Below are 12,461 nucleotides of genomic sequence, written 5' to 3'. Positions count from 1 at the left end.
TCTTTGATGATGTTGGTTGCCTTTTTGAGGCAGCACCTTCAATAAATCCCTTTGATGGTAGAAGCCAGTACCTGTGATGAACCAGGCAATGTCGACCACTCTCTGTATTGTCCTTCATTCTTGTCATTCGAGTTTGGAAATTATGGCCTCTTGACCACCTCAGATTTAATACATTTAGTTTCCAGGGTCCTAAACTATGGCGTTTTCTCTTTCATCTTGTTTATGGGTTGTTGGAAGATTTTGTTTTCTTATACTCTTGCTTAATAAAAGAGGTCATGCATGCTGTTTAAATGAAATTAGTAATTTGTCTTCATCCTAATACTAAGGGGCTTAATTTACGCTGGCAATGCTTTTATAATTTTGCTTTGTTCTGATGTAGCCATTGCACGTACACAGAGGAATAACAACATACCCACGAAACCATGGTTGCATGTCACTCAAGTCGCACTGTCTCTGGGCCTGACCAATTTTCCTCCTGAGATCCCTGATCTCCATCCCATTTCATTGAGATCCCTTTAAAAAATATATTTTAACGTTGCTTGATTACCTTTAGTGCCTTCAATCAAAAGTGCATTGCCATTACATCTTCAATAATAGATTCAAAAGTATCCAAAGTGTTTATGTCATGTGGACTGAAACAGAACAATGAAATTTGTGCTTGCAGCAGCATAACAGGTCTGTAAATACATTGTTCAAGAAGGAACTGCAGATGCTGGAAAATCGAAGGTACACAAAAATGCTGGAGGAACTCAGCGGGTGCAGTAGCATCTATGGAGCGAAGGAAATAGGCAACGTTTCGGGCCGAAACATTGCCTATTTCCTTCCCTCCGTAGATGCTGCTGCACCCGCTGAGTTTCTCCAGCATTTTTGTGTACCTGTAAATACAGTACTCAATCGATAATATAAAACCCCCAGTATTAGTGCAAAAACAAAATAATATCCTAAGATCCCTAATGAAACCAAGACAGCTCGTAGTTTGAAGTTTAGTTGGTGTTTTGTGGTGTTCAATAGCCTGATGGGAAGAAGCTGCTGCTAAATGTTGAGGTCACAATTTTCAGACTCTTACAATGACGAGTGAAATGAGAGCTTGGCCAGAGAGGTGCGAGTCCGTGATGATGCTGGCTGCCTTTTTAAGGCATCGTCTCCTATGTATCCTTTCGATGGTGGGGAGGTCAGTACCCGTGATGTACTGGGCAGTATCCATCGCATTTTGAAATTTCCTTCATTGCTGGGCATTTGAGTTGCTGAACCACACCGTGATGCGGCCAGTAAATCTGCTCTCTACCGTACACCTGTAGAGGTTTGAGAGAGATTTTGGCGACATACCAAATCTCCTCAATCTTCGAAAGTGGCTGAGGCATTAAAGTATAGCAAGTAGAGTAGATTCTAGCTTTTTCTTAACAAGAGATGTAGGACACACTGACCTGTGGTCTCCTGTTTTTCCTATGGGTGGGAAGAGATGGGCAGGGGAAAGGGAATAATCTTGGTTCTTTGTCAATCACAATCTCTATAATTTCCAACGTACTTACCTACCTTCCCCCAGGCTTGACCTCCTGCTCATTGACAACCAAAATAATAAAACAGCAAACACAGGAAGCTTGAGGCCAAGTTTATTATGGAAAATGCTGGATTTAACTCATCCAGTGGGAACTTTTCATCCTTGCTTTCCATAGAATCTATATATTACTAAAACTCTCATCTTGTTTGTGATTCTGTGTGTCTGTTTGCATGCGTGCCCATGTGCTCCCGAAACTATGCCAAAACGGTACACGATGGTGGTACAATTTTTGGACCTTACTCTAAACTTTAAAAATGTGACTTCTCACTGTAAAAAATCCAATTCCAACTTGCCCTTGCCCGTTACAATGTTACAAAGACAGGATACTGAGTTCTGTCATTTGAAACATTGTAACGGGCAGGGGTAGGCCAAGGGAATTGGATGTTTTTTGTTTTCAAAGAGTGAAGTGCTAGGGGATGAGGGGAAATGAGCTAGACCTGCGCAGTTGGGGACTATGAGTGAGTGGTGTAATATTGCGTTGGGGAATGTGTTGCGTTGGGGGACCAGGCCTTCCGTGTGATAGGGATCCAACGGGTCCCACTTGATCTAGTATGTTTATACAAATGGTTCTGGATATGAAAGGCAATCCATTGGAAAGGTTTTGAATAACTCTTTAATATTCCAATATATTATCTGTTTGTCCTCCTCAGAGCACATTTAGACTTAAAAGAATACTGAATTATGTCACATCGTAGGAAATATTTATAATTTCATGCATATGTAACCCCCTCCCCAATTGGTATCAGGGTAATTAAAAAATTTATACCTGCATAAAACCCTGAATCTAATTGTGTGCCTTAAATCATTTTATATTTATCATAAGTAATAAATTGCATATCAACTGAGTTGTCTGTGTGATGCATCAAATTTATTTTAGTTGGCAACATGTTCTATCATGCCATTTACAGAATCTAATATATTAAATTAGATTTGTCAAATGTGAAATTACTAAAGGTGAATTACACATCTCATGTCTCTGGGACAAGATTTTCTGACAATACACACTAATACCATGCATTATTCATTTGAATAGATATATTACTTCCACCAAAAGAGAAATTGGACATCCCTTTGATATTTGCACCAGAATACATGACAATGTATGAGGGTCTGATTGTCGTCCAAATTAAGAAGCAGGATGGAAGTACTTGGCCTTGTGCTTTACCTAATGTAACAACTGAAGAAATTAGAAGGTAAGATACAAGCAGAGCAAATGTGTAAGCAGTAGTATGTGTTTTAATAATTGGTTAAAATATCAACTGAATAAGCAATACTATTATACTCATGTTGCTGTAAATAGTGGATGTTACGAGTGCTGACTGTACGTTTGTGCACAATGACGATTAAATGTTAAGAAATTATGCAAAAGCAAACAGATTCAACTAAATTATAAAGATGATCGACCAGAGTCTAACGAGCTTGCTGATGATTAAAGCTAGATGAGAAAATGATCAGTGTGAAGGGAGCAAAATAATGCAGACAATAAATAAGTAGGAGAGAGGTCAGATCAGGAAGTGTCATGAAAGAAATGTGAACTTATTTGCTTTTTTTTTAATATAAAGATTACCAATTAAGATTTTTTTAATTTAAGGGAAACTAGTAAACGTTATGTTGAGGGATGTTGTGCTGATTTATGAAACACAGAAAGTTAACTTGCAGATACTTTGAGCAGTTTTCAAAATAGATGCAGATTTGGCCTTTATGCATGGGGGTTGAGGTATAAGAGGAAGGGAGTATTATTGCCCAGAAATTAAATTAAATCATACCAGAAGCACTGTATGAAGTTTTGGTCTCTGTGCTGAAAAGGGGATAAGAGGCACCTTCAGAGATTCCAGCACCAGACCATCTTACACTCTCCTCCCATTTCATCATTTCACAGGGAGTGGCCCCTTTGCAACTTCTTGGACCACCCATCCATTCTCACCAACAACCACCATTCTTACCACATTTCCCCTTGCAACCAAAGGCAAAGCAACACGTCCTTTCACTTCTTACCTTCCCACCAAATAGGGACGCAAACAGTCTTTCCATATGAAGCAACCATTCACTTGTACTTCTTCCAATCTAGTGTACTGCATTTGGTGTTCACAATCTGGTCTTCTCTACATTGGAGATACCAATACCAGATTGGGAGAACATTTTGTGGAACACCTGCATTCAGTCTGCAAGGGCAGCATCGAGGTTCCCATTGCCGGTCACTAATTCCCCATCCACTTCAATTCTACCTATCAGCCTCTTGTACTGTTGCAGTGAAGTCCAACGCACATTGCAGCCTTCTGGACAATCTTGAATTCTATAACTTCAGGTTACTAGATTTCTCAAGGACTTATCCCACTCAGGCAATTTTTTCGGCCACTGCCATAGCAGCAGGTCGCCGAAAAAACGGCGACTGGACCCCCTAATGACAAAGTCTACGGCAATGTCTACGATAAGCTACAACAACCTACCACCTAGACGGCATCAAACTACGGCAAGCTACCGACAGCCGTCGACCCATTAGGACATCCACCCTGTCTGCGACAACTGGAGACAATTTAAGACAATTCAGTCGCCGGTACCTGTCGCCATTTGACGAAGGTTGACGTAAGTAGTTGCCAATGGAATTCACCGAAGTCAACACCGGTGACAACCTACGTCATCCTGTCAACAACCTACGTCATCCTGGCGACAACCTATGACAGCACCTACTTCAGGAGAAGTCAAGCTACGCTCATTGGCGTTAAGCCCACTGTCGCTGAAATATTTTGAACATATCAAAATCCAACGTCGACCAGAAAAACGCTTCGACTCTTTGGGCGGCTGAGGAGACTACTCACGACCGTACAGGCGACACCCCGGCGACCATGTGGCGACGGCTTGGTCACCTAAAAATAAATAAATAAATAAATAAATAGAATCGCCTAAGTGGGACAGGCCCTTCCGTTTGTATCAGTCATCAATCTGTGATGTTAGCTCAGTTTTTTTTTTCTCTCTGGGAATGGTGGACTTGCCCAGATTTGCCTGGTCAGACTGGGCGCATCCTCCTCCTCTGTATTTTGCAACATTGCCTATGTCGTTTGCCACCTTCTCACTCTAACTGCTCCCATTCACTCATGGACCAGATAACCTTGTTTACAGCTTATCTTCAATGTCATCCTGGTTTCACCTGAATAAAGGCCATCTCTCTCCCCCACCCTCTCTGTTCCTTTACAAACTTATTTTGTCTCCTTTTCAGTTTTGATGAAGCATCTCCATCTTGACAAGTTTTTTCTGCTTCTCGTCCCACAGGTGCAATATTGAGTTGAATATTTACAGCATTTCTGTTTTTGACTTCCAGCATCTGTAGTTTTTAATTTCCAGTGGATAAGAGATGGAATAATTGGTCTGATTCCTGCATTGAGAGTATTTCCCCTTGAGGAGAGCTGGAGTAGGTTTGTCCTTTACTCACTAGAGTTTGGAAGAAACCACAGCTGACTTGAAAAGGAGGTGTTTGGAGGCTATTTTCTTGGTTGAAGTATCTAGAACAGGAGCTTTGTCTCATGATAAGAGATGACTGCTTAAGCCTGAGATAAGGAGAAATACCTCCTTCTAAATCTTTGGCACTTTCTAAAGCAGAGGACCTTGGGTACCTAACTGATGAGAATAACCAAGGGCAAGAATAATGAGCTGTTGAATAAATTTACACTTAGTTTTACTGTCGCAAACTTAGGTCTTAAACTAAAATAAATAAAGATGGTGATATGGACATCAAAGGTGGGTTGACCAAAGTGGATTGGGAAATAACATATACACTTGATAGTTATAATTCACAACAAAGATACATAACATTGAGGGGTAAAGTGTACATGGGAAATAAGGCTCAAATGTGGCTAACTGAGGAAGTTAAGTGATGAATTAGATTGAAAGCAAAGGGTGAGGACATAAGGAACTGCAGATGCTGCTTTATGAAAAAGAGTGCTGAACTAACCCAGCAGAGCAAGCAGCATGTCTGGAGAACATGGGTAGGTGACAATTCAGGTTGGGACCCTTCTTCAGACTGATTATGGTGGGCGAGGGGTGGGGGGAGAAAACTGGAAGAGAGGAGAGGCAAGACAAGGCCTTGCAAGCGACAGATGGATACAGGTGAAGGGGGAGGGGGGGGGGGGGTTGATAGGCAGATGGTTGGGCAATGGCCAGAGATGAAAAGATAAAAGGTGCAAGATAAAAATAGAAGAGGTGAGAATTGTGAAGCAATAGAAGGAGTAAAGATGGAAGGGGAGAAATAGGGGAGAAATGGGTGAGAGTCCCCCCCCCCCCACCCCACCCCACCTGTATCCACTCATCATTTACCAGGCATTATCCTGCCCCTTTTCTTTTCCAGCTTTCTCCCCTCCCCCCCCACCACTACCATCAGTCTGAAGAAGGACCCCAACCCAAAATGCCACGTATCCATGATCTTTCAGAGATGCTATCCGACCCGTTGAGTTACTCCAGCATTTTGTGTCTTTGTTTGTAAGGAAATGATTATTGTATTGTGAAGAATTATGGTAGATCAAAGGATTGAGAACATTTCATAAATCCATTTAAAACATCGATAAAGAAGGATAAGTAGCATATAATTATAAATCAGCATTGGTTATTATTATGCGAGATAGAAGTGAGTAGCAAAATAGAAATTAATTCCCTTGGAAACAGAAATGGGAATTAACAATGCGCTAAACGAAAATGCCAGAGACACTTAAGCAGTATTTTGCATTTATTTTCACAGTAGAAGACAGCAATACATACCAATACAAGTTTAGGAGCAAGGAGGTTCTACTGCAGTTGTACAGGGCCCTGGTGAGACCGCACCTGGAGTATTGTGTGCAATTTTGGTATCCTAATTTGAGGAAGGACATTATTGCTATTGAGGGAGTATAGCATAGCTCACCAGGATAATTCCCAGGATGGCGGGACTGCCGTACGATGAAAGAATGGGTCGACTGGGCTTGTATTCGCTGGAATTTAGAAGGATGAGAAGGGATCTTATAGAAACATATAACATTCTTAGAGGATTGGACAGGGTAGATGCAGGAAAAATGTTCCCGATGTTGGGGGAGTCCAGAACCAAGGGTCATAGTTTAAGAATAAGGGGTAGGCCATTTAGGACTGATATGAGGAAAAACTATTTCACCCAGAGAGTTGTGAATCCGTGGAATTCTCTGCCACAGAAGGCAGTGGAGGCCAATTCACTGGATGTTTTCAAGATAGAGTTAGATTTAGCTCTTTGGGCTTAGGGAATCAAGAGAAACAGTGTATTCAGAAAGTATTCAGCCACCTTCACTTCTTCCACATTTTGTTACATTACAGCATTATTCTGAAATTGATTAAATTCATTTTAATCATCAATCTACACACAATACTCCAATAATTTAAAAAAAGCAAAAACAGGTGTTTAGATATTTTAGCAAAGTAATTAAAAAGAAATAGCTGAAATATCATATTTACATAAGTATTCAGATCCTTTACTCGGTACTTTGGCACTTTTGGCAGCGATTACAACCTCAAGTCTTCTTGGGTATGACGCTACAAGCTTGGCACACCTGTATATGGGTAATTTCTCCCATTATTCTCTGCAGATCCTCTCAAGTTCTGTTATTTTGGAGTGTCGATGCACAGCTATTTTCAGGTCCCTCCAGAGATGTTCGATCGGGTTCAAGTCCGGGCTCTGGCTGGGCCACTCAAGGACATTCACAGAGTTGTCACGAAGCCACTCCTGCGTTGTCTAGGCTGTGTGCTTAGGGTCATTCTCCTGTTGGAAGGTGAACCTCCGCTCCAGTCTGAGGTCCAGAATGCTCTGGAGCAGGTTTTCATCAAGGATCTCTCTGTACTTTGCTCCATTCATCTTTCCCAAATGCTGACTAGTCTCCCAGTCCCTGCCACTGAAAAACATCCCCACAGCATGATGCTGCCACCACCAAGCTTCACCGTAGGTATGGTATTGGCCAGGTGTTGAGCGGGGCCTGGTTTCCTCCAGACGTGGCGCTTGGTATTTAGGCCAAGGAGTTCAATCTTGGTTTTAACAGACCAGAGAACCTTGTTTCTCATGCCTTTTGGCAAACTCCAAGCGGGCTGTCATGTGCCTTTTACTGAGGAGTAGCTTCCGTCTGGCCACTTTACCATTAAGGCCTGATTGGTGGAGTGCTGCAGATATAGTTGTCCTTCTTGAAAAGTTGACCCATCACCACAGAGGAACTCTGTTGCTCTGTCAGAGTGACCATCAAGTTCTTGGTCACCTGCCTGACCAAGGCCCTTCTTCCCCAATTGCTCAGTTTGGCTGAGTGGCCAGCTCTATGAAGAGTCCAGTTATTTCCAAAGTTCTTCCATTTAATAGCCCTGTCCCACGGTGCGAGTTCATTCGAGTGCTCTCCTGAGTTTAAAAAAAAAATCAAACTCGTGGTAAGCACGGAGAATGAACGTAGCGGGTACGTCGTAGCTCGGGGACGTCTCTTAGCGGTTCGTAACGCTAATGACTGGTACTCGGGAAGACTCGCTACCAGCAGGTAAAAGCACAGGAAGACTCGTGAAGATTTTACAACACGTTGAAAAATGTCCACGAGAGCCCCGAGTACCGACAAGTGGCCATTACCGTAAATCTCCGAGTTCGAATCAGGGCAAACTCGGGAGAGCTCTTGGAATGAACTCGCACCGTGGGACAGGGCTATAAGAATGACAGAGGCCACTGTGCTCTTTGGGACATGCCATGCTGCAGAAATCATTTTATACCCTTCCCCAGATCTGTGTCACGACACAATCCTGTCTCAGAGGTCTATGGACAATTCTTTCGTCTTCATGGCTTGGTTTTTGCTCTGAACTGTGGGACCTTATATAGACAGGTGTGTGCCTTTCCAAATCATGTCCAATTAATTTAATTTACCACTGGTGAACTCCAATCAAGTTGTAGAAACATCTCAAGGATAATCAATGGAAACAGGATAAACCTAAGCTCAATTTTGAGTATCATAGCAAAGGGTCTGAATACTTATGTAAATGTGATATTTCAGTTATTTATTTTTAATTATTTTGCAAACATTTCTGAACACCGCTCTTTTTCCCTTCTTCATTCTGGGGTATTCTGTGTAGATTGATGATTTTTAAAAAATCAATGAATTTAATCCATTTTAAAATAATGATGTGAAGTAACAAAATGTGGAAAAAGTGAAGGGGTCTGAATACTTTTGTATTAGGGGAAAATCTGGAAAGGGGTACTGATTTTGGATGATCAGCCATGAAGGGTCGAAGGGTCGAATGGCGTACGCCTGCACCTATTTTCTATATTTCTATGTTAATAAAATGAGGAAATAAAGGGCAAAGTGAGGGAAAAAATTGAAAATAACATTATCAGCAGACAAAGGTTACTGATAAACTAACAGGACTAAAATTTAAAAAAAGAGTAGGGGAAGTTCTTAACAGTTTAGGCAGCAAAGAGACTAGAGACTAATAACCCACGTCCTACATTGTCTGGTTTTCAAAGAAATGGCTGCAGAGATAGTGAATGTATTATGTGTGACCTTTCAGGATTCCCTTTTGATTCTGCAAAGGCTCTAACAGATTGGAAAACTCTTTGGCCCTTTCCAGAATCAAAAGGGAACAACACTCCTCAAGAAAGAGAGAGAATGCAGGGTACGAAAACCCAGTTATCTGCACACCAGTCACAGGGAAATCGTTAAGTTCACGAATGAAGCAGAAGTCAAGGGACACTCAGAAAATTATTCAACATTTAGTAAAAAGGCCTATGAAAAGGAAATCATGGAGAAATGTACTGAAATTGTTTGAGGCTGCAATTTGCCAGGTGGAAAAAGGAGTCTGTTTTATTTTTTAAATGGCATTGTATGATGTTCACATAGAAACATAGAAACATAGAAAATAGATGCAGGAGTAGGCCATTCGGCCCTTCGAGCCTGCACCGCTATTCAATATGATCATGGCTGATCATCCAACTCAGTATCCTGTACCTGCCTTCTCTCCATACCCCCTGATCCCTTTAGCCACAAGGGCCACATCTAACTCCCTCTTAAATATAGCCAATGAACTGGCCTCAACTACCTTCTGCGGGAGAGAATTCCACAGATTCACCACTCTCTGTGTGAAAAAAGTTTTCCTCATCTCGGTCCTAAAAGATTTCCCCTTTATCCTTAAACTGTGACCCCTTGTTCTGGACTTCCCCAACATCGGGAACAATCTTCCTGCATCTAGCCTGTCCAGCCCCTTAAGAATTTTGTACGTTTCTATAAGATCCCCCCTCAATCTTCTAAATTCTAGCGAGTACAAACCGAGTCTATCCAGTCTTTCTTCATATGAAAGTCCTGACATCCCAGGAATCAGTCTGGTGAACCTTCTCTGTACTCCCTCTATGGCAAGAATGTCTTTCCTCAGATTAGGAGACCAAAACTGTACGCAATACTCCAGGTGTGGTCTCACCAAGACCCTGTACAACTGCAGTAGAACCTCCCTGCTCCTATACTCAAATCCTTTTGCTATGAATGCTAACATACCATTCGCCTTCTTCACTGCCTGCTGCACCTGCATGCCTACTTTTAATGACTGGTGTACCATGACACCCAGGTCTCGTTGCATCTCCCCCTTTCCTAATCGGCCACCATTCAGATAATAATCTACTTTCCTGTTTTTGCCACCAAAGTGGATAACCTCACATTTATCCACATTATACTGCATCTGCCATGCATTTGCCCACTCACCCAGCCTATCCAAGTCACCTTGCAGCCTCCTAGCATCCTCCTCACAGCTAACACTGCCCCCCAGCTTCGTGTCATCCGCAAACTTGGAGATGTTGCATTCAATTCCCTCGTCCAAATCATTAATATATATCGTAAATAGCTGGGGTCCCAGAACTGAGCCTTGCGGTACCCCACTAGTCACTGCCTGCCATTGTGAAAAGGACCCGTTTACTCCTACTCTTTGCTTCCTGTCTGCCAGCCAGTTCTCTATCCACATCAATACTGAACCCCCAATACCGTGTGCTTTACGTTTGTATACTAATCTCTTATGTGGGACCTTGTCGAAAGCCTTCTGAAAGTCCAGATATAACACATCCACTGGTTCTCCCTTATCCACTCTACTAGTTACATCCTCGAAAAATTCTATAAGATTCGTCAGACATGATTTACCCTTCATAAATCCATGCTGACTTTGTCCAATGATTTCACCACTTTCTAAATGTGCTGCTATCCCATCTTTAATAACTGATTCTAGCAGTTTCCCCACTACCGACGTTAGACTAACTGGTCTGTAATTCCCCGTTTTCTCTCTCCCTCCCTTTTTAAAAAGTGGTGTTACATTAGCTACCCTCCAATCCTCAGGAACTACTCCAGAATCTAAAGAGTTTTGTAAAATTATCACTAATGCATCCACTATTTCTGGGGCTACTTCCTTAAGTACTCTAGGATGCAGCCTATCTGGCCCTGGGGATTTATCGGCCTTTAATCCAATCAATTTACCTAACACCACTTCCCGGCTAACCTGGATTTCACTCAGTTCCTCCATCTCATTTGACCGCCGGTCCCCTGCTATTTCCGGCAGATTATTTATGTCTTCCTTAGTGAAGACAGAACCAAAGTAGTTATTCAATTGGTCTGCCATGTCCTTGTTCCCCATGATCAATTCACCCGTTTCTGACTGCAAGGGACCTACATTTGTTTTAACTAATCTTTTTCTCTTCACATATCTATAACAGCTTTTGCAGTCAGTTTTTATGTTCCCTGCCAGTTTTCTTTCATAATCTATTTTCCCTTTCCTAATTAAGCCCTTTGTCCTCCTCTGCTGGTCTCTGAATTTCTCCCAGTCCTCTGGTAGGCTGCTTTTTCTGGCTAATTTGTACGCTTCATCTTTTGTTTTGATACTATCCCTGATTTCCCTTGTTATCCATGGATGCACTACCTTCCCTGATTTATTTTTTTGCCAAACTGGGATGAACAATTGTTGTAGTTCATCCATGCAGTCTTTAAATGCCTTCCATTGCATATCCACCGTCAACCCATTAAGAATCAATCGCCAGTCTATCTTGGCCAATTCACGTCTCATACCCTCAAAGTTACCTTTCTTTAAGTTCAGGACCCTTGTTTCTGAATTAACGATGTCACTCTCCATCCTAATGAAGAACTCAACCATATTATGGTCACACTTGCCCAAGGGGCCACGCACAACAAGACTGCTAACTAACCCTTCCTCATTACTCAATACCCAGTCTAGAATAGCCTGCTCTCTCGTTGGTTCCTCTACATGTTGGTTTAGAAAACTATCCCGCATACATTCCAAGAAATCCTCTTCCTCAGCACCCTTGCCAATTTGATTCACCCAATCTATATGTAGATTGAAGTCACCCATTATAACTGTTTTACCTTTGTTGCACGCATTTCTAATTTCCTGTTTGATGCCATCCCCAACTCCACTACTACTGTTAGGTGGCCTGTACACAACTCCCACTAGCGTTTTCTGCCCCTTAGTGTTTCACCTTAAAGGGTAATTGCTCATGGTATTGAGTTGTTATGGATCAACGATTGGTTAAGTGACAGAAAACAGAGAGGGGATGGGTCATTTTTAGGTTTACAAATTGTATTGAAGGAGGTGTCACAGGGATCAGTACTGATTTTCAGCTATTTATATTAACCGTTAAGATGATAAGACCAAGACAAAGCTAAGCAAATAAATTCAGATATGGGGAAGACACAGAAAATCTATAAAGAACTTTAGGTTATAGGCAAATCACAGCAACCTTTTTATATATATTTACTGTGTATATAGTTTATTTTTCCTTTGGATCAGAATCACAACAGTAATTATTATGCATCCACTGTTTAGTATTTATTACAAGTTATAGAAAAGATTAGGGAGGGAATTAAGTAATCATCAAACTTTTGACAGAGAAGAAAACAATACAGCAGATTAC

The 12,461-nt window shown here is 41.7% G+C and overlaps 1 protein-coding gene across 1 annotated transcript in view; it reads left to right on the top strand.

Annotated features, from left to right (window-relative positions):
- Positions 1-12,461, top strand: part of cfap47 (cilia and flagella associated protein 47) — a 433,070-nt gene that overhangs the window by 355,212 nt on the left and 65,397 nt on the right. Inside the window, exon 57 of the mRNA XM_033032292.1 lies at positions 2,592-2,751. Coding sequence (XP_032888183.1) covers positions 2,592-2,751 — 160 coding nt within the window. The remainder of the gene's footprint in view (positions 1-2,591; positions 2,752-12,461) is intronic.

Source organism: Amblyraja radiata, chromosome 14 (genome assembly GCF_010909765.2).
Source record: "Amblyraja radiata isolate CabotCenter1 chromosome 14, sAmbRad1.1.pri, whole genome shotgun sequence".
In the NCBI taxonomy this organism is placed as follows: Eukaryota; Metazoa; Chordata; class Chondrichthyes; order Rajiformes; family Rajidae; genus Amblyraja; species Amblyraja radiata.
This window is presented reverse-complemented; position numbering and strand designations above follow the sequence as displayed.